The sequence below is a fragment of the Apteryx rowi genome, unplaced genomic scaffold (genome assembly GCF_003343035.1).
Source record: "Apteryx rowi isolate R43461 unplaced genomic scaffold, aptRow1 scaffold_66, whole genome shotgun sequence".
NCBI lineage: Eukaryota > Metazoa > Chordata > Aves > Apterygiformes > Apterygidae > Apteryx > Apteryx rowi.
The window spans coordinates 3,079,490-3,103,592 of record NW_020450938.1 but is presented as its reverse complement, the minus strand read 5'-3'; the positions used below and the strand labels follow the sequence as shown (position 1 = coordinate 3,103,592).

General features: G+C 34.1%; 1 protein-coding gene across 1 annotated transcript in view; it reads right to left on the bottom strand.

The window, feature by feature from the left end:
- The window catches only part of RYR2 (ryanodine receptor 2), a 479,557-nt gene that overhangs the window by 37,632 nt on the left and 417,822 nt on the right, over positions 1–24,103 (bottom strand). The window contains exons 81-89 of the mRNA XM_026085098.1: positions 20,214–20,313; positions 19,232–19,311; positions 17,098–17,174; positions 15,518–15,591; positions 8,044–8,124; positions 6,982–7,070; positions 4,495–4,623; positions 3,081–3,185; positions 168–249 (exon numbers count right to left, since the gene is read on the bottom strand). Of these exons, the coding sequence (XP_025940883.1) occupies positions 168–249; positions 3,081–3,185; positions 4,495–4,623; positions 6,982–7,070; positions 8,044–8,124; positions 15,518–15,591; positions 17,098–17,174; positions 19,232–19,311; positions 20,214–20,313 (817 nt within the window). The remainder of the gene's footprint in view (positions 1–167; positions 250–3,080; positions 3,186–4,494; positions 4,624–6,981; positions 7,071–8,043; positions 8,125–15,517; positions 15,592–17,097; positions 17,175–19,231; positions 19,312–20,213; positions 20,314–24,103) is intronic.

Here is a 24,103-nt window from a genome sequence, read left to right as displayed (position 1 = left end):
ACTTTAACATCTAGTAACTCCTCTCACAATTGACAATGAAAATTAAAAACTGAAAGGAAAATGAAGCATTACTTCTAACACGAAGAAAATCTAGAAGGGTAAAAAGATTGCTAGAACAACTGTGAAAGAGAACTGTGAAAGAGAATTTCAAATTAAATTTGAACTACCTTCTAGCATAGAAAGCAGCATGACAACCATATCCTTCTGAAGATCCATTAATTCTTTCAGTAATTCGATTTGACTGGAATCCTATATAATGAACACAATATGTTATATATCTATTGACTTTTTGACATTTATATATGTGTGTGCAGATTTCACCCTGGAAAATAAGACTTAGAAATTAAGAGGCTATTAGTATCAAAAGGGATAATATCATGTAAATATATTTAATTGCTTGACTCCTTACAGGATTAAACATGTAAAAAATCATTAGTTTAGAAGACAATAATTTAATAGATACAAAGCAAAAACTGAAGCCGATGAAAATTTTTAAAACAATAACTGGATATGTCAAGCTCACAGATGATGTCTCTGTAATGTTTCATGTCACCTAAAATAATGCCATTATCAGTGTAATCAAGTTCACAGCTGTAAAGTCTTGTAAAAACAACAATGGCAGCAGCATACCAAGCTCAAACTGTAACATGATTCAAAAATGACTGATTCCATTATTAACTGCTCAACTTTTATGGGGGGTGGGAGAGGAAGAAAAGTTGAAATACAATTTCAAAATTAAAAGCAATAAAATTCCATTAATATATCCTTAAAAAACAGACAATATTCTTTCTTTTAGCCATATTTTATCTTATTCAACTTGTCAGATTTACTATTTTGCCTAAGAATAATTTCATCCTGCAGTCTATCTGGATAATATGTTCATCTGACTCCTTCATTTCCTTCTGAATAATACCTAGCATCATGCTGTCACTATGGCCAACTCAAGCATTGCTGGGCTTCAGTAGTGAATACAACAAATTCAAGGTACTTTATGACAATTTGCATCCTGGATTGAAAACAGAAAAGTTGGAAATAGTAAAGACATTTCTAATTAATTTTTCTTGCAAGTTTTCATTACAAAACTTCTTACTTCAAGGTGTTTATAGCCTGGATAATCTTTGTTTATTTAGACAGAAATTTTTAAATTTTTTCTCTGCCTCACAGAGATTTTTTAAAAACTACCACAAGTCTCACCTAGCTGCTTCCTAATACAAGACTAGAGAAGGAAAAAAAACCCCATAGTTTTGTTTCTATTGAAATTGTGTTCCAAATATTCTCCAAAAGTGCTTTGGAAACTTCTGGTTTAAAACAAAGACTAAATACTTAGTCTAGGCAGGCCCCTGAAACAGAGAAAAGCCATGTGGCAACTCCTTATAAATTCATGTAGCCAGGCTGTACACCTTTAAAAAGTGATAATTCAGCAGAGTCTGAAAAGCTTATTAAAAATATTCKTGCAATAAGTATAAATAAGCAACAACAACAAAAAAACCCCTCACCTCTATTCTGGTCATGCTCAAGGCTATGCTAGCTCACCAAATGAGCTCCCAGAGGCCAAGAGCTTGAGCTCTACACAAGGGAAAGACACCATCGCTATTTATCATACATTTGGAGTAAACTGTGTTCCTGTCATTGCACAGAATAGCACAAGTAACTCCATGCACTACAACGGACCTGGCTGTTGAGCAAAGCTTCTTGGATCTCTCTTAAGTTGCAGGGTGAGTATCATTATTTTCTAGATGCAGTAATTGTGAGATGGTATGAAGCCACTCAGGGCACAGCTGAGACTATAAGGTTGTCATTACTCTGAAACAAAGTCTTGTCAACAGTCACGTCATCTTTCATAATCAATACACTGTGTCCATGTGCTTGACTTACTTTCTATAACTATTTAGATATCACTTTCTGTGGCTGGGCTGCCTTGCTCTTTCAGGAAGAAATCACGATAGTCACCACTGTGGCCTACCCAATTGTTAACTATTTTTTCCATTCTTAAAATAGTAAAGATGTTCTGGTAACTATGATAGTATGTGTATACACTTAGAAATACACATTAGTGGGAATTCACTGCTGTTCTTTTTATCATTCTGGAGAAACAGCTTTCACTATGATGCCATCTTCTGGAAGAAGATATCTATCTATCCATAAGGAATGAGAAGCATATCTGTAGCACTGACAAAGTCTACAGATCTAAGCAATCAATTTACTTTCAACAATAAAGTCCCAAGGGCAGGGAAGAAAATCATTTGAGCGAGACTGTTTTCATTTATGTAACACATTCATAGAATACCTACATGGATATTTGATCCGTAATCTATCCAAATAGTAAAAACTGAAAACCTCATAGCCTTCAGAGCTGTATTGCTTAACAACAACTAAAACATTTTCAAGCTTATGACACTTTTCTCTGAGAATGTCAAATAATTAAAAAAAAATCAGGATCTCTGCACTCAATTAAGATGTGTAATAAGGCATACTCCACGCTCTTCAAAAGTTAAGTTAAAAAACATACTGCTTAAGGATAGGATTCTTCTCCTTTAATTTTAGCCCTCTAAAGGGCTGTCTATGACAGTCTCCTATACTACCTCTATAGCCCATGAAAAGCATACCAACATCCAAAAGCAATCCAACCATTCTAAGGTCTGATACCCTCTTTCTCTACTGAGAGGAGAAGAGTCTTAGAGGCTTAGATGTCTGCACTGAACTAGACACCTAAATGTGGAAGATGGATTCTGCATAAAAGACTGGTGCAAAATTGCATAAAAAATGGCAACAGAACATTGATATGAAAACATAGGACCTGGCTATTTTTTTCTGAATTCAGGTAATATGCTTCATTTATCTGTGATTGGTTTCATGCCTACTCTCAGTAATCCTATTACAGGCCTGCTACTCACGTCCACTGTAATTTTAAAATTTATACCCTCAACTCTGCTGTATTTGACCATCTCTTTGTCTCTTTTATTTTCCTCATAGTTCCACTACTAACTGTTCTATTATTAATGACTCAAAAAGTATTAACAAGTCAGTTGAACTTTACTAAAGAGTTAGTAACTTAAAAAGGAAAAAGCAAGAAAAGATACCTGAGACAGTTTCATCTGCATGTGGGCAAACACATGAAGAAAACCAACCACTGCATCCCACAGCCTGCTGTGTGCCAGACTCTGCTGGTTCCCAGTACATGGTCCCTATTGTTCATGTGGTAAGAAAAGAAAAGCAGGGTTTATTTGCAAGAAACAATAAAAATAGGAAGGAAGACATAGAGGCAGTGCATAGTTGAGGGCTGTCCTTTAGAAACTGCTATGAAAAACTAAACATACATAGAATTATCTATTTCATAACACCACTGACTCTAAGCAATGCCTATTTCTAATAATCATTCACAGTCTGACTGTTTTAGCCAAATAAGTACAAATGTACTAATTCAGAACCACAAAAAATTTATCTGCTTGCAACTTTAAACTGCAAATGCTGAAGGGGTACAAACTTTCAAGCTGATTCTTCTCTATTTTGTACTGTAAACCAGAAGTCTTTATAAAGGCTTGATGTGACATTGCTGTAAGAGATCAGAGAAGCAGGATCCTTACTTTTTTCCAGCATATTCTACTTGTTCTAGAACACAATGCTAAAGAAATATTTTTCCAAGCATTCCAAATTCTGAAATGCATGAATCTAAAATCTTTTGATGACTGAAATGACATTGAATAAAATCCTTATTAGCTAATAATCACAAAAGACAAATAGTTAAGAAATCTCAAAAGGTTTCTCATAGGACCTTTACCTTATTATTAAGAGTACAGTATGCACAAATCTCACAGAACAAGGTTTTTTTTAAAGACGTTTTTAAATGAATCATTCACTGAACGACACATTCTTTATTTGCTGCACGCAACCCAAAGCCTTCTTAGAGCACAGGACATTTAATTTCCTCATTAACCTTTCACTAGTGTTCATTCAGTCCTGCCAGCTTGCTCTTTTCATTTTTTGTGGAGTTGATCTCCAGAACATCTCTACAGTTCTCAAATACAGCATGTGACTTGAGTATTTCAAACAGGGCACTGATGCCTTAAAACAGCCTTATTCCTGGCACAGCATGCAATCTAATGCTTTATTGACTAGTTATGTGACTACATTTTGCATTGACTTTAGTTTCTCAGTGGGTTAAAAGTGAAGACTTTAAAGTGGATAACACTGCTAAGGTCTGGACCAAATTAACAAAAAAGAAAAAACTGCTATCTTTGCCTACAAACAAACGAAGATTATCTACTAACAACTGCAAATTTGACTAAACTGCTAAGGTTCCAAAAGAGCAGTGACAGTTATATATGTTTCAAAACTTCAGTTCCTACTTAAATAAAAGTACTAAAATAGATCTGAGGCATAAATGTATCTATATTACATCTCTGTTGACATTACATCTATCTACATTAGATCTTTCTGCCAAAAGTATGATGAATTTCTGTAAAAACCCATAAAATTATAATGAAACTAATTTACCTGGATATACTCTGTGAGAGTATTGAAAACCTGTTTTGCAACCTGGATGGCTTTGGAAAAATTTCGTTGTCCTTGCTCATCAATAACATCCTTCCCAGAATAATACCAATAGAAATCACTAATAGATTCCTAAAAACAGTTGTGAGAAGCACAAAGAGATTATGCAGCCAGACTGCCTCTAACTGGTTCTTCAGCAGGATAATAAAAATAACATTAGATAGTAACATAGTTCTGAAAAGTGTTTAGTTTATATAAGTATTCTAGAATTTTAAAAAGTAGTTAGTTTAATATTTAGTTTTAAATGATCCTTCAAAGATTCTCAAGTATGATTTCAAGAATTATATTTTGATCTCAAGAGAAATCAATAGGAACAGGAATAAACTGAAATAAAGAAAAAACCCTCAAAATCTAGTTAAAAAAACCTTAGATCTGTTGGAATCTGCTCTTAGAAACACAACCAATTGCATTCTGAAAAGGAGTATTCACTGGTACCACAATGCTGTATGCTGTTCATTAAACAATCTCTTTATACTGTGTGCTTGGCACCCAGTCAATAGTGGGAACAAATGTTCCTTTGTGTGCATGATTCTTCTTTCTGTCTCCCCCAAAGGAAAGTTAACAAAAGTTTCAACAAAATAATCAATGCAATAAAAATCATTTTCTTGTCATTATTATTACTATTGTTCCTACAACTTCTAGAGAACGTATAAGGCTAAGCAGCAGTGTCGATAACAGCAGCAACTTAAAAAAGATCAGTTTTCACAGACTAGAATTCTTAGACCCAATAAATAAAAGGCTAAAGGGAAATTTTCACTCAGTAAATTTAAAACAAACATAGCAGATTAAGTATCATGTGCAGTGGATTTTCAGAGAGATAAGAGAAATAGGTAAAAATGATTAATGTTTATCGCAAAATATATATTTTTTAATGTCTTTCACTTACTCTGTTCAGGAAACAAATTAGATTTTTTTCATTATTCTCTAATGGGTTGTGACAATGTGATGTTTTCATATTTAAAGATTAAGGACAGAACTCAAATCAGAGGGTTAAATGGTTTTTAATCTTGCCTCTGCTTTTATTTTTTTCTGTATTAGGCAACAATTCTTATGCTGTACTCCATGCCATCACATGACTGTCCACATAACAGACCCACGTTCAGACAAAAGCATGGGTGAAAAAGCAACTGGCTGAAGCTTAACCTCAGCAATACAAAAGACTTCACAGCCAAAGAGTAGTCTGAGTCAAAAACTGGCTAATTCAATCCACAGTTCAAATGAGTTCCTATTTACTGATGCTTACCTCTTATTTAGCATGTATCTACTTTCTACCTTCTCTGGTTGGTTAAAAGACTCCATTATATTTTCACAGATAATGTTTGACATCAGTCTTTCACACTTTCATCACCCTTAAGTCTCATAGTGCAAAATAACAGTATTTAAAGAACTGTAACCAATAAAGAATTACAGACTTTCTCTTCAAAAACATGGGTTTCAGTGAGCAGGACAAATGTGGTGACGAATCAGCGTGCTCCTCTGGTAAAGTCAAACATTTTACATTAATGGCGAAGTATGATTTTACTATAAACAGAACTTTTGTGGCAGCAAACCACTTATTACTGAAGGAAATTCCAGAGAAATTAAGAAACTCAGAGTCTTCAAGTACAAGATGTCTGCCTTTGATCTTGCTTCCCTAATGTAAACACAATGAGAGAATGCAAGTATACTCTTCTTGAGGAAAAATATAAAAGAAGGAACATTTCATGGAAAAAGTTGGCTTTCTTTCTTACTGCATTACTAAGGTKAGCGAACCTCTGGTGAGACACATGAAATAAAGAATCTACATAGAAAGGAACTGGACTGTGTATCTGAATTGCATTACACACTAGGAACCTAGACAAATTCCAAGATGAAGAGAAAGGGACCAAAGAATCATCAGAAGAAAAACAAATGACCAGAAAAAAGCACATAGATGAAAAAGTAGGAAAGAAAAAAGGGTTTGAGCTGAGCTATATAGACAGAAGCTGAGCATCTCAGGCTAGAGGCTGGGGGACTGTTAATACCACAGATACAGCAGAAAGACCTGGCCTTTGTTTCCTCCAGGAAGCCAGTGCAGTTTTTCCTACAAGAACTCTTTGCTTGGGACAAGACAAGACAGTCGGGATACCCCTCCCATTCAGTAACAGGAAACTGATTTAGGACTGCATCTAGCAATGCAGAAAGTGGCCATGACACAGTATCATCTGCTGCAAAGATTCAAATACATAGAATAAGTTAGACAAAGGAGCATTATATTCTAGCTTTAGTGTCTGTACAAAACTGTGCAGTAGGGATATCCAAACACAAAACTATTATGAAGAACACCAAATGTACAAGAAAATAGAAAGTAGATACTGCCTTATGATAAAAATGAATAAAAGCTTCTAGTGGAAGCTGTGCAGATGCAAGTAATTAATGTCATCTACTTCATTAGTGTATAAATTAATGTACCTGAACTCTCAATAAGTAATCCACTGTGGAAATGATAATATTAACAGTTGTGTTGTTACCAGTCTGAGTTCTCAGGTAATTCTGAAAATCTAAAAATGCAAAGAAAATTTTAGTTTATTTTTATTTATATGTCAAACACTTACAAAATTACACATTCAAATTCATTCTGATTAAATGTGATCTAGGAAAGTATAGCTTAAAGGAATGGAAAATCTTTTTTGTTTACAAGTGTACTTTAACTGCTACAAACTTTTTAACTCTCAGAGTTTTAGCATTTTATTGTGGTGATCACACATTAGTCTACCAGAAAACCATAAGCCAGAACTTTTATCATCTTTTTCATCTATAAAACTCTAACTAGGCATTATTTCTATCAGTTTTACACATTTAAAACTCCATTAATACTAATGGAGTTAGACCTAGCCTATACTTTGCTAAATAAAAGCAAAACTAAGTTCCATTATTATATAATTCCTGGTTACAAAGTCATAAATAAGTCCAACAGCTAAACATATATATATATTTATTTTTCCAATAATACCACAGAGACTTCCAGGAAACATACTTAATAATGAAAATATGCTTAATGTAATGACTGGCATTTGTTTGATTTCATATTTTAAAACCATGCTACTTCCTCAAAGATCTCCTGTATGTCCTCATAATGACACATAAAATTCCAATTGTCATTTGTGACAAATAGCATACCACAAAGTCTACAAATACCAAGATATGATAAATGTACTAAAAGGCCTTCCTGGTTTATTTTTCCTCTCAATCGTTGTCTAGAAGTTACCATGTACATATTCTCTACAATTTACCTTTCCCAATGAGTCAAGATCCAAAACTCATCATTTTGGAAACCATTATTTTCTCTACAAAGTTTAAATGGATTAAAAAAAAAAAATCATTCTACATAAATATTTTCCTTTCATGTACAGTCCAGCAGCTAAACCATCTTTCATAATATTTTACGAAAGTTGCCAAGCCTTCAGTAATGAAGAGCTTTTATCCTTAGTTACCATCACCTTGGCTTAACTGACTGGCAGCCTGCCCACAAACCTGAATTATGTCCTTCACAGAGCAATTGGAGGAAGCGGAAGAGGTCGCATGTGAATTCATCATCCTGCATCACCTTTTCTCCTGTAGAAAGGCCAGATGGAAGCACAAATTATCACGGGCTGTCAAGTAACTCCCCATACCTGCCCCCCCCCCCAAAGAAAATCTCCACATTTAATTTAAAAGAAGAGAGAAGAAGAGAGAAAATTTATAGCCACTAATCGGGAACACATATGACTTGTGCTTGGCAGACAGTCACTTTGTTTTTTTTTTTTAATAATAATAAATTATAAAACATAACGTTCTCCTTATAAACTGTGGCAGTATGAGCTTGGCAGCATTTTAAAAATAATCCATGATTCACATTCTTGTTTTATTTTAGTGGGCATGAATGCTGCACTACATACAAAGGTCAGGACTGGATTAGTTTGCTTCCCATTTATGACAAAACAAGGCACTTAAAAATATAGAAGATTTAATCAAATCAATGAAAAATATTTCTCAAATGAACTATTAGACTTAAAATAGATTTTAAAATACCCTAAAATGACCCAAGAAATGTACAGATATCTGCATTCTCAAATTCTCAAAAAATCACAAATGAGTTTGAGGATTTAGCACCAGTTTGTCATTGACACAAAAGAAATGTTGGCCATCCATCTCCCTTTATAAAATAAAGCACTAAACTTATGATGAACATGTACCCATTGGCCTTGCTGAATTAGGCCCTTCAATTCATTTTTTGGTAAACAGCTAATATCAAAATACATAAAGATTCAAATCATTTTTCTGCTTCTTCACAGGAAAACAGTAGGCTAAAAAGCCCTCAGTTAATACACCACTATTCCAATTACACCAGTATATAGAGTACTGTACTCTGTACACTGAAGTGTGAAGATGGGAAACATCCATTCACCTAGGAAAAAGCCATAGACTGAGAAAGAGAAGTAGAAAGACAGCTAGTGAAAAGAGGACAACAGCAGAGGTGTTCAAAACAAATAAACGTCACCCTACTAAATGTGAGGAATTTCCCATTTAGGGTTTTGAACAAGTATTCTGAATGTGTATCATGGGAACAAAAATGGAAACCATAAAAACTTTTTCATTTTGAAAATATACATCATTTTAATATGTGGTGAAGTGTTATTTGCAGGCAACAGAAGGAGAAGAGATAAAAATGTAAGCAAATTGCAGAAATATTTAAAAGATTTTCTTTAATGGCGAGATATTTTCGACTGTTATATGAACTTCCAAACCCAACGTAAAAAAAAAAAAATTTTTTTCAAGTAGGTGAACAGAAGGAAACAAGGGAGAGAGAAAAGAAGAGTGAAGGTTCTAAAAGACTGGAAATTATAGACAATGATTACATTGATAATTATTGACATATTGTTATATTGATTGATGATTATAACTATATTTATAAAGGACTGCATTCATTATATTATTATTATAATTACATTATTAGAGCTGAATTATAAACAGTATAGATTACAATTTAGAATATTTATAAACAGGAACACGATCAGAGGTTTCTTTGTACATAAAGGTATGAATGATTACACATTCAAGCTAATGGACTCACCAGTCCACAGCCTGTGAATTTTAAAGTGAGAAGCTTCAGTAAAATGACAGGATTAGGAAGCAAAAAAAAATTTGAAAACTAATGTGAATACTAAAAATATATTATCTCACTCTATTCCCTGCTCCCATCAACATAATGTTTGGAAACAAGAGCAAGTATCACCAAAATATATGCAAATACAGTTTCTTGTAACATAGGGAAAGAAAATGATTTTCCTCTTAGTTCCAGGTGTGGGTCCATATCACATAAGCTGAAAGATTTGTTCCTTTTGAAAATAATATTTTATGTATTTCAAAGTGAAATAAAAAAACTGTTTAAAAAATCTTGGCCATACTGAGATTTAAAATAATCCTGATTATCAGACTTCTACTTCTACATATAATGACCATAATCTGACTTAAATCAAATACTGGTAATGTTGGTGTTGTCAGGAATTTTGTTTTTCAGATGTTACTTACTTACTGAATGCAAGAGGTATCTTGCTGGATACTATAGAAGTGGTGGGTAGATACATTTCTTTGTATAAAATCTAAGAGAACCACCTTTGTTGCTATGCACACAAATTCATGCCAGCACACACAAACATTTATACAGATAATGTACTTACAAATATACACATTGCATATCATATGGCTTAGGGTGTCAAGACACTGTGTTTTTTAGCTTCCATTGATATGATGCATACACTGGAATATATTTGCTTAAACATATGTTAAAATAGTTAAAATGCTGCCATTACTCATGCTGTATGTAAATGATATGGCTACACATATGAAGGCTTTATGTCCGCAGCTTGTGCAAAACTGATAGCCTGAGTTTGCAATGTACAGGAACAGAAATATCATGTAGAGTAAATAAAAATAAGATGGAACAAAAATTGAAATACATGTTTTTTTCCTTGAAAGTGCATGTGCCCACGTTTAATAATTCTTTTTTTTATTCTCAATGAAAAAGAGCCTACCTCTATTACTATTTAGAAATATTTGTTTCATGCCACATATTATAGAAATGTACAAATACATTCAATGCTCAAGAAGCTACAGGGGCTACCTTGCCAGTATTAATTATGATCTCACTACAGAATACTAATGTTTTGCCATCAGCTAGTGTTTTGGCAGTAACCTATCAATTACAGTTTAAATGTCCTTTTCCTGTGTGAAATTGGGACTCTTTTATAAAGGAAGAAATCAATGGGCCTAGTACCAAAGGTGACACCGTAGCACATGACAAAGACTCAGCTAGGCGACAAAAAAGATCTACTTATCTCTTGAAAGTTCCATTTCCATGTGATTATTTAAAAACTGTCTCTCAAATGCAATACCAATCAAATGAAACTGAGTTTTCTTCTTACAATATTTAAGAGACGTTAAAAATGTCAGTCTAAAAATAGTCCAAAATTTTAGAAGGTTTTTTTTTTCCATTTTACTAACATTAAGCCTGTTGAAGACAATGTTTAACAACAGTAGCATGAACAGTAATGTCAATACAAAATCAAATGAGTATCAGAGACTGGGACATTATGTTTGCAGAGAGATGTTAGCAACGTTCTCTTGAAACGGTCAGTAAAGTAACAGCGCCACCAATATTCAGAAAAAAGGACTGGAAGTCAGAGTAACTAGGATCTTAGATGTAAAATTTTGCTAATTCTATCAACAGCCTTGTTGTTCAGTCTTGGGGAACTCATGCACCTTTCCATATAACTCAAACTATAAGCAATTATTTCTCCGTAGAGGTTATCTGGTTTAATTATTTTAAAAGTTCCTCAAATTAAAAATATGTTTTTCATTATAATATCTGAGAGATTTGAAGGTTATTACTGTTTCAGGGACGTTTGGTTTGAATTATACCTGAGCTTCAGTGATCCATCCTCTTTTCATGTCTGCAAAATGAGCCCAATATATTTGACCACATTTCACTGAAGAAAGCAATTTTATGCAAACTTTCTCATTACTATCTAGAAAGCAGGGAGTTTCAAGTGGTAAGTAATTCATGTGACTGTGAATTACATTTGGAAAAAAAATTAATTCCAACACACATAAGTTTCTTTATGAAGTCTTTTTAAAAGAAAAAAAAAGAATAAAAATTTTAAAATACCACTCTAGAAAAGTGCCTAGCGAAGGCAAGATAATCTAACAAAACATCGTAAACTTTTTACATCATCTGGTAAGTAAAGCAAGTCGCTTTGGAGAAAAACATTGCACTTTCAAGCTTATTGTGACTTACAGTGAAACAGAATGGACTGTGATTGTTAAATGAAAAACCATCACAATATAATAAGCATTTCTATGTGCTTTTGGTTTTGACTCCCAGAATAATCAAAAATGGAATAATCAAAAAAAAAAAAAGTACAGAAGATGATACAACATTGAGTACATCACAAAAACAAGTAAGAAACACRTTTGCTAAAGAACCATCAATGTTGTTACCAGTGGGGGTTCAGGGTTTGGAAAGGGAAGGTAGTACTAGTCAGAAGAAAATCAGGACAAGGAGCTTAAGATGTGGACAGCACAAAGAAACAGCTGGAATAGAGCAATAAATCTGACATCCATGTTGACTCAATACAGGGCTTTCTGTCCATTGCCAGGGTTGACATGGGACCAGAAACAAACTTTTATATAGCAGTGTCCTTGATGAGAAGTTGACTGCATTGCCACAGCCATCAACAGCAGTTTTTGTTTGACTTTGGCAAGAACACTTTCAGGTTTATAGGCAGTAGTYCCATGACAATTACTCATTAATATGCTTCTGCATCAAATTCAGAAGTCATGGCAATCAGGCTACAGAGCACTTCTTACATTACTTTATTCCCTTGAGAATCAACAAAATGTTCCTGAATTGAGGAGTAATTATTCATGGTGCAAGTACCTCATTTGAAAAAAGCAATGGAAGAAAGTATTTCCACATCTAACATCAACACCTTCTTGGAAGTGCTTGACAGATGGTTATTCATAGGATTGCAAGCAGACATATGATCTCAGCTATCCCATAAAATCTAGGATGTTCGGAAATTGTTCACCACAGGAATTTCCCCACAAACACACTGGCTGGGCTTTCATAATGCTATCAGGCATTAATACCAGTGGCTCTAAAACTCTTATGTAAACTACTTTGCAATGAAATAAAAAGGTGTGCTTCACAATAAAAGAATTATTATTATTTGAAGGTCGCATAATAATGTAACCCTAAAAAGAAAAAGTACAGGATTTCTTGATTTGGCTTTGTTTTGCTCTGGTTTCTTGAACTTCCAATAACTTGATAATATTCTGTAAAAAGGGAGTTGTTACCAAATGTTATCCCTTTGCACCAAAAAATCTTCGACATAGTGTGATTACTTTATCTTGATATTGCTATTGCCACTGTTCAGTAACATTAAAGGGAATCAAACACATGATCCTAACTGCAGAATTTTGTTAAACTGCCAAATGAAGAGTTCCACTCAGAAAACAATGAAAAATCCAGATTCCTGCCCCCTCCCTTAACATTTGACTAATGAAAAGGCATCTGCTGTGTTTGTGCTTAGTCTTCCTGCCGAATGGTCAACACTTTTTATTTTAAATTCTCATTTCTCATTGCAATGCTCATGGTAAATGCTCCTACAAAGCTCCTCTTTAACTTGATTTTAGAAGGATGTAGAGGTATAGGAATCTTTGGACATCAACTAGCTTTCAAAGTAAGGAAAAACCTATAAACACTGTTTCTCTAAATTAGAGAAGCACTACCTCTTCCTTGTATCAACTTCTGACTGCATTAGATAAAACTAGCCAGTGGCAAGTCCTCCCCTTGCTAACCACCCTTGAATCCTCACTGGCTCCACCACTGATTTCCCGTGCTGACACAAATCAGTGCAGCCATAAAGCCACATTTAATAACAACATAAATACTACAGGAAGACTATAGCACAAGGGTCTGTGTATGTAYAGATACAGATACATATTTTTAAACATTCATCTACCGCAAATACTGGGCCAACTAAAACAGAAAGAACTAATGAAGAAAAATCCCCCCAAAATAAAGAAATTTTTAAAAAGCTTGCTGCTCTTACATCTAGTGTGCCAGTTACTGTGCAAATCCTGAGAAAGGGAGGAAGAACAAAGAAGTGGGGAGAGTTGACAAAAAACAAAAAGTTTGGAGTACACAATTATAATAATAATAGAAAAGAACCCACTAGTTAAACAGTCTTACAGGAACAAAAAAGCTAATGGTGTTCAGGAGCTGTACAGTGCTGACACAAAGCTAACAAGAGGAAAAATAAAGATAGTTGTTTTTAATAATCACCACGCTCATGAGTGATGACTGAGGAAGGGAGAACAGGACATTTAGTTCAAAATAAATAAATAAATAAATAAAATAAACAGGGAAAAAAAAGGTTGAGAAGTTCTTTTTAGCAAATACAAAACATATTCAGTATTGGTTTTGGCAAAATTAGTTCTGCAGTAAAAGAGAAAGATCAAATAAACAAACAAAAAAAAAACAAAGAAAAAATCCTACAACGAGGAAGCACAAAAATACTCTAACATATGTAGAGTCAATTATTAAGTTTTCAAAGAGTTATTTATATTTGCATGCAAAAATCTGTCATTTTTAGTAAAAGAGGAAGCCAATAAAAAGAAAAATGAAACTGTATTTTGAAAGCCTATTTCAAAATCCAACATTATAAATAATCAATTTAAATATTTATTAATAGAAATGTTATCCAAAAGAGTAAAACACTCTGGAGAATAATTTTTAGTAAGACATGGCAATGGTCAAAACYTTGTCAGCCAGGTAGCTGCATCAGTCTTCAATCCACCATCACATGACCGAATTTTATCCACACAGGTTAACTTTATTTAGTTTACTCATGTAAGTCTAGCAGGATTTGATCTACAATTTAAACTGTAGGAACACTTTCGGAGAAGCAGCATTTATGATCACTCTTGAAGTCACTCACTCAAATTTAACAGTTTGTGGTTTTGACATTCAGTCAAGCAGTTGAACAATCAGGAAATATGTCAACATAGAAGAGCTACAGGCACAATAGCCAACGAGAGATTCAGTGTTGCAGGTATGAATTATGAACTCCAAAGTGCAATAATGACTGCTCAGTCAAGTTTTTTTTTTAACCTTGTTTCTAAGATAAAAGCATGTTAAGATTAGTTTGCTGTAGAATTTAAGCACAAAAATACACTGTAAAAAGTACTGAAAATAAAGGGAGAAAATGCACTTTGGTAGCTCTATTAGTCACAGAAGAATGAACCTAATGGTTCCAGATAGTCACAGTAAGAGAGTAACTGAACTTAATGTCAGACAGAAGACAGAAATCAACACTGAACACAGAAGATAGAAAGCCAAACTGGGTCAAAATCAAAAATAAACTGAAAATTTTGTAATATTTCCCCAAAAGACAAACAGAAAAGAATTATTTCAAAGAAGAAACTTTCCAAACGGATTTCTTCCAAACAGCAAATATAATTCCCTTGATCTCTGATATTTAATTTATTGCTTACTAAATTGTCTGTATTTCATTCCACCCAAAACAGTTGAAGAAATAAGCTGGGAGCTCTTAATTTCATTTTATGCTGAAACCGGTTAGGGTTTTCTGAAATGTTTTACATGCACAAACACTACTGTTTGTAACTAGAATCTACTTTCAGTTTTACACGTAATGTCTTCTTCTCTTCTTTAGAATGACAGGTAAGATTCCTCTGAGACAGTTCTGAAACTCAGCACATGCTCGTGATTTACTGTTGTCTAGCACAGGCTTAGGTAGGCCAATTAAATATAAATCACCTTTAGGAATCATATCTTAGCTTCAGCCTCTTGATATGTATTTACAGGGTTCCTTCATATTTAGCCTGCTTCCACAAAATGTAAAAGACAAAAGATGACAGACTATTTCCATTAAAATAATAATACCTGATCCCTCTTCAGTCACCATGCCAAGGCCTTCTGCTTTGTTTTGACGTTCAAACGCATTTAGGTCAAGAACACTGCAATGAGAAAAATTATATGCATGCTCTGATTAAATATTTGCAATATTTCATTATGTGAAAGATGATAGAGAAAAGTTTATGATTTCAGCTAAGTGTACAATCATATTAGAGCCAAGAAGATACATTTCAGGGGCTCAATATACCTGTCAGCTACAAGATTACAAAACTTAATGCAACATATCAACCACTACTTTTGCTCTGCAAATCACAATAGAATTTAGCTCTTTATGACTGAACAAAAAAAGGGGGGGAATGTATGAGCTGATGACATACACAGGCATTTTAGGGGTTACAAAGAAGCCATATTATTGACTACTTTTGTTATAGTTTGGTTCATCCCAAGCAGTGAGGTCAGTTAAGAAACTATGCCGTTATTCGTTCCATTCAGTGCCCCTTTCTATGACAAGTTCTGAAAAAGTGAGGCTGCCAAAGGGGGATCTGTATTAAATTAACCAGATTTAATGAAGAGATTTCCATTTGTGAATCAGCAAGGTTCTGCCTCTCTCGACTGAGCATGTTAGCTAGTCAGGGATAACTTGTTTGTAAGTTAAGAACACTTCCAAAAGTCAGGTGAATGTAGATGTCCAATAGAATTTCTGCTGGCAAGAAATCTGACTGATTTCAAAATTAAGCTTGCCCAAAGATAGTGTTATGAAAGAAGGATATGACATGGTATCCTTCACATAACAGAAGACTGAATCCCTTGATCCAGGAAGTCCTTTTTAGCTCATTGTATTATATTCATTAATTTATTATTTATGCAAATGGTTTCTTCTCAGGACTTATATATAATAGATACTTTATAAATATTTTAAATATATATATATAAATACATATATAATTATATGTTTGGTTTGTCCATATAAAATATATATTATAAATATTATGTGTATATATATAATTATATATACAATATACAATTGTGTGTGTGTGTGCGTGTTTTTTTATATATATACATATGTATGTATGTATATATATACATAAAATCAACAGAAACTTTGAAGAAGCATGAATGGACAAAAAAAATCACAGTATCACCTCAGCTTACTAGTAAGACACAGTATTCCATTCCTTTTTCTGTCCTCAAAAACCCTATTAGCACTTTTAGCAAATGGGGTTTTCCCAAAATCTTTGAGACTGTTTAACATTAATCATTAATTTGGACTCTGCAGGATTACAAAGTATCTCCACTGTTAAGAATTCACTGCTGAGGAATGCTCCTAACTCTGGAGTCATTTTCTTCCGTATATTAACTAGCCACTAGCATATATTAATGCCATAAAAGTGTGTGAGAAGAGCTCTCTAACTAACGTAGATCCACGTCATATAAAGATTTTCCTACCATAAGCATCACCTTGCCCTTTACCCCAAATCCAGCACATTACAGATCACAAGTGCTGTCTGCAAAAAATATGTAGATGCTAAAACTAAACTAAACTAAACATCCTGTGGAATAAAACCTAAATACGAAATAATAAATCTGTAAAGCAGATATTTTCTTACCTACAGGACTGCATAAGACCAGCAAGGCTCTGAAAGAAACCCACATCCTTTTTGTCCTTCAGGTAGTCAAGCATTTTCTGCAGTAAACAAAAATCATATACAGAGAGAATTAACACATAGTATATGTGTTTACACTTTAGTTTCTGTAATGCTATCTGTAGTCCTAGATTACTGGTAATGCTGGTGTTTTGAAATAACTATGATTTACAAATTAAATAACAGAATCTTGCTGAGAAAAATCTAGGTATTAAAAATAAAATGAACATTTAATGCCCACAGCCTTTACAGAAAAGGAGACGATGCATTTTGGATATTTCTTCCTAAAATATGGAAAAAAAATAGTCACTAAAGTCAACACACCCAGCAGTGCTTATATTAGTGTTAAATATATATATAATTTTGCCACTACTAGTTACTGGCCACAGATTTGTATTGACCTAACAGTCTCAGCACCTGACTGGGTTTCTCATGGCCTGAGGTAGTTTTAGCTTATTTTAGCTGCAATAGTAACTGTTTAGTAGTCAGGTGACTATTGTCTGAATTTGTTTTAGTTTAACTTTGTGTAACTGCACAGTGCAATGCCTATCTGTTAACAGACTGCAATAACAAGAAGTTATTCTCTGTGGAGTGAACCACGACTCCAGAATAAAATGTGTTGTAGAGTGAACATATAGGAGGATACCAGAGGTCTCAGCTATAAACACAAATCACAATGGTCAGAGACTGATCTCTACAGGAATGCTACAGGAATTCATTCTGTGAATGAGGTAAAACTCATCCTGGAGATAACAGAATAAGAAAAATGGATAAAAGGTAGCCTATGAAAGAAAGAGCATAGAAGCAGACTGTTAACAAAACTTATCAACATAACCCCAAGCAGACCCAAGATCAAAGAACTCCTCCTCCCCCACCATCAACATCATACTCCTCCTAGCAAAGCACTCAGGATGCTGATGGCTCGTCTCAGCCATTTCCACACCTCTTGCCCTATGCCAGCCATTCTGCCTGAGGAAGAATGAAGGGTTGACCTTAGGACCCAAAGGAAAATTGGAAAGGTGAGCATAACACCAAAGAAAAGGGATAGAAACTAGGAAAATTTAAAATAGGAATTCTAACTGTATTCTTGATTCTTTTATGCTATAATTACATAATTTGGACTATAAGTATCAGTGCTATTGTAACTGGACTAATAATAATTGTTTCTGTATTCTGATTAGACTTAAGACTTCAACAAATCATTTTAAAAATAATTTAGATTGTAACATTACAAATTCAGATTAAATAACTCTGTAAAATGTCCTGATTTTCATAAGTGCTATAAAATCATGACATCACAAAGAACTGCTAATAGTTCATATAGGTACTTTGTCAGCTGACAGGTCTCTGGTCGACACTCTTCCTGGAAACGACAGCTCCTGAAAAGAACATTATTTTTGCCTGCACTCGTTGCTTCAATGGTAGCTACAGGAGAGCTTAATTGTTCCCAGTTGTCCATATACCTTCTCGCTGTCCTTCAGCAATGTAATAATACTAGGCATGAACCCTTTGGGACACAGGAATCCTCAGCTAGTACAGAACACCAAATACACTCGGTATGAGGCACTTTTCTTCAACAGTACAGAAAACTGCTAACATACCAGACTTGTCCTCTGCTCTCCACATTATCTTCCTGTAGATTGGCAAATAAAGTTTAAGTTCTCTGCTTTTAGCACCGAGGCCCTCCCTGACATAAGCTAAGGACTTCTGAAGTTGTGTACCAATTTATTGTTGAAGACCGGGACCAGTAATTTTGCTCTACTGGCTACAGGACAATGGCAATCTCCATGGAAGGAAAAGATTTCCTGGGAATTCCTCTAGAAGTTAATGATTTAACATAAACTTGCTCTCCTCTTGCTGAAGTGGAAAAGGCATTTCTCTTAGCCTTGTGTTGTGATGAATTAGATGTGTACAGACAAGAAATATGTACATAAACATGACACTTCTGTACACTATTTTCTTCCAGGGAAAGGAATAAGAAGACAAACAGCACTTGTCAAATGACAGTCACATTACATAATACAGTATTACAATAATAAGGACAATGGTATAAAAATCTATACTGATCATAATAGGTAAAAATAAATGAGTACTTTACCTGTTGAACTGTAGAATTTCCTCCATTTAAGATGGCAATCCCTAGCTTTAGGGTGGCTGCAACCATTGGCCCCATCTCACCTTAAAATTATTAAAAACATGTGTTTTAGATCATATTTAAAAATAAGCATATTGTATTAACTTATCCTGGCAATGACTTAAATGGTAATTTTTCAGGAAGGACCCTTTTGCTCCTCATGTAAAAAAGAATTTTTTTTCATCATCTCTAGCATGACTTAAAATCTTCATGAGTGCCTATAGACATAGTGTCATATATACACTGCACACAAAGATGAGACATAAGACAGCAAGAGTGGAAAATAAGGAATATAAATTATGTTTCATTCAGGATAACATCCAGCAAATTGATTTAAGGCTGGGTGCAACATTTAGAGCTAACTGTCAAATTTAACAATGTGTTTCTACTGTATGCTAATTTGGACAATTTTTTCCTATTTCTTCAGAAACCGACAATGATCTGATGGTGGTATATATATTTTAAACAATACTACAGCAGAAACAGTGCAGAGAAAAGACAATGAAAGGATCGAATGTTGAAGTAAGCTGATGTAAAAGGGACAAAAGCCTAATTCATACTTCAAAAATATTTAGTCAAAGTATACCAATAAGGTGGTATTTGGAGAGCGGCGAAAAAAAAAAAAAAAAAGACCGAAGTCTATGCCTACTTCAGAACTGTGTACATCCTGGGATTTGGGGTCTTTTGTTACCACATACTGCTAAAGTTATGAGCTTCTCAGCATTTCCTCTCAACCACTAGAAACATTAATAATAATAGATACCTCATGAAAATTATCCATTACATTTTTCTGGATAAAATTCCAAAAATTTTTGAAACTTTGGGTACACTTTGAAAAAAAAACTTAATGCCAAGCAGCTTTAGGTTTTACCCCCCCAAAATTAAAATCATTTCAAAGATAATCAGAAATAAGTTTTAATATGTAATGTGCACAACAAGATCTTACCTTTACTAGCACTGATTGTCTGAAGAACCATCTCAGCAGCACCCCGGTCATGCAGTCTGGCTTGCTGGTACAGAAGTTTTTGCTTTTCCATTTCTTTTTCCTGAACACAAATTCCAGTCATTTAAGATGAGGACTTCAATTACTATCAGTTCTCCAAAGGTTTTTGGTTATTTCTTAGTATATGGGCTCTATGACAACATCATGGACCAATTTAACACACACAACAATACTGAACAGATATTTAACATGTTCAAGTAATATTTTCCCTTGGTGTTTTTCTTTAATATACTTTTAGTGGTTTATCTGAAAAGAGTTGTCTCAATTGTGTATCATTAGGTTAGTTCAAAGCCCATATTCATAGTAAATATATACTGCATATATAAACTTGCACTTATGTGCTATGTTTTTGTGCAACAGTTCAGTCTTAATAATCTTCTATAGTGTGATCTTAACTTCATACTGCTCAGCATGTGGCTCTTGAGTTGCAAGTTGTTGCTGAATACCAGAGTAACAGAAGCATCTCAGAGAAATTTGTTCAAAAGTCTTGTTATAGTACAATATGGTTTGCCCACCTTACCAACAGAATATTTGATAGAATGCACTGTGCTTTTATATTTTGCATTCTCTAGTGGCAACAAACAATACTGCATGGTGTTGCTTGAGCAATGGCTGAAGTTTGTTGTTTATAATTTAAACTACCACCAAAAACATAAAGAAGAACATAAAGAGCAAACATAAAGGCACAGTTAATTCCAGAGGACTTTGAGCTTTCACAAAGTTAATTAAAGTTTGCTGGAGAATTGAGGATGACTAAGCAGTATAAGTTGCAAAACAGAAGTTGCATAGAGCCCTATGACAGTGAATCCATCAGATGGCGTGGTAAAAAGCTTACTCAAAGGAACATGACACAATCAATTAGTATCATGTCCAAAAACACAACGCCCAAAATATGTATGACCTAAAAGCAGGAACAGCTGCAGCAGAAGTAGCCAGAATGACAGCTTTGCTGCCATAAACTTTCCATCCAAATTACGGAAAAAGGATATTGGAAGATGGAAGAGGTTTAAAAAATGAAGGCTTGCTAGATAGAGGGTATGAATAATAAATTAAAAAATAAGAGGTAAAAAAGGGAAATGTGTTCAAATGAATGAAAAAAGAAACCTTCAACTCAAAAGCAAACCAACACAGACATTTATGCTGTTACCAGAGAGTTCTCGCCGAGGCTGGCAAATTTGTTTCTTAAATCTTTGATAATATCGTGCTGCGGAAACAAAATTCATCAGGGTTTTTTTTTCACACTATTAGCTCTCCTGTGGTTAAATTTTCTTTCTTTTTTCCTTAAATTATGTGATAGATCTAGATGGAGGCACAAAAAGGCTAAAAAAAATAAAAAATAAAAAAATAAAAGGCAGCTTTGCTTTATATTAAGCCATGCTAAGGTTTGAAAGTTTTGCCTTCATGTTTAAACCTCTTCCTGGGAGTTCAACAAAAACAAAACAGAAGCAATCACACACACACACACACACATACAAACACACACACACACAAACGCACACACACACACACACACAAAACACCAGATAATCATGATACCACAGGTTCAATATAGCTACAATAAAATATTTTCATCTGCTTCAGATGTGACTGAAAATTGATCAGTTTGATTTTTTTTTAAATTATTTCTTATTTCTAGTTACGTTTGGTTTCAGACCCAGCAATCCTTCAGTTTTTTGCCATTGTTTGTTTTTCACAAGCCTAACATCAGCTGTACTATTTTTGTTATACAATATTTTTATGGATAAACTGATAGGGATGCTTATAGTAAGGATGCATCTGGATGATCTACAGACTAACCCAACGTATACGCACGATTCTTGCAATTGCACTATAGTAGAATGGTAGGAAGAGGCCTTGTCAAACAGCCTGAAGTCAGAAGAGTGGCATTTTCCCAAGAAAAGTCAAGTTCTCTAGCCAACTGGTGACCAAGTGGACCAAAAAAACCCCCAAAAACAAAACCCACCAACTGCTTCTTCTAAAAGTAATCATTCCTTTGATGATAACATCCAAAGAGCCCGTTTCCTTTTCCAAACTGACAATATTTTTTCACTGTTGCCTTCTCCACGCAATGTTGATACACATATATGCAAGTCTGGCTGGGAAAGCAGGACGGCAGGAATCCTGCTACACAGCAGTGCTGATGTGAAGTGGGCCCTTAGCATAGAAAGTATACTAAATTAATACTCAAGGTACCCCCATTTCCCTACAGTGTGCCTACTGTCAATACTATTACTGTTAGCTGTGCTACCAGACTGGGGTTTTTTGCACTCTATCGCGCCTTGCAGAATGTCAAAGAAACTACCAAAACAGTCAGCCAGTGGATTAAATTTCCTCTCTTTCACAGAACCATCACAACAACAGTAAAAATACTTCATACTAAATGAAACATTTAAAGCAACTAATTAACCAGAATTGTTTTAGAAAACTTAAACAATAAAATCAAATGTTATATCTAGAGCGCTCTTCACTAAAATGGTAAAAAGCTGGTCACTCAGAAATATATGTACCTGTGTTTCCACACAAAAAATTTTCTCCAGCAAGCTGCCACACAAAGAAGGAAATGTTTTCACCACACTTTGAAAGCAGAGACTTAGACGTTTTCTATTTCACTCAGAATTTTTTTAATAAGTAACAAGCAACCATATGCCAAAAGCAGATGTTATACCTGCTGTGCATTTATGTCACCATTAAAAAATAATCTGAGATCATACTTAGGTATCTATGATATCACATAATAACTGTCAGCAAATGTTCACACTTTTATAGTTAGCTATCACCTTTTCAGTGCTGGAGGACATTTTCTCACTCAAACTTGACATAAAAGTACTTTTTATGTCTAGAATTACACCCAAGATGTATGATATTAGTTATTCTTAGTATATGTTAGATTTTTCTTGCACTGATTTTCAGAAGATTGAGATGACCTGCTCTATATTCACATTTTCAAATGCAAATGTTTTAGAAGAATCAGTGATTTCAGAAACCCGGTGAATGAATTATATTTCTGTCAAGGAGATTCCAGTCTGGGAGAACAGTATTGACTTGCATGTATTATTTGTTTTTATATTAACAACACAGATTAATTCAAACCCCAAGAATCATTGCTATTTTTCCCATATGTTTTATGACAGAAGAGTTTTAGAGTATAATATAGGCCTAAGAATGATGTGGATTGCAGGTACAAGTAAGCTGAGCAATTATCTTTAAGAATATTTATAAAATCAATGTTTATTCTAAAGTATTATTTTCCTAATTGTTTTTAGTCATCAAGTATTGTTATTAGTCATCCAGGTCAAGATAATAATCAGTCTATCAACAGGATCAAAATCAGAAGAGACAATTTTTTCTCAAATTATTTGGGTCTCCACAAATCTTTCAAGAACCATGTACAAAAAATTTGTAGAGGACTGAACACTGGTAATAGTTAATTGACTTATTTTCAGCAATCTTCTTTTAAGCCATACTAGTGAACATGAAAGAGCAGTTTTGAAAAAACCCACACTTTCTCCGTTTATTTGTTTATTCCACAAAAGCAGGAGGAAGAAAAGGATTTTAATAAGCAATTTGTTGTTTTCGGTGTTTTAAGACTACTAATGACTTTAAACTTACTTTTGTTTTAGAAACATATGACATGTATTTCCAACAGTCGTACAACCAGCTGATTCCACAACTGTACAGTTGGTTGATTCCAAGAGACATTACAAAACCCCACACATTTATACATATCACTCTGAGTAAAACTTATACTTCAGCAGTTCTCTAACTGCTGAATCTAACTCTACATAAATTCTTGGTAAAGTCTTTGCTTACTGAAGCAGAGTTTAACTTGACAT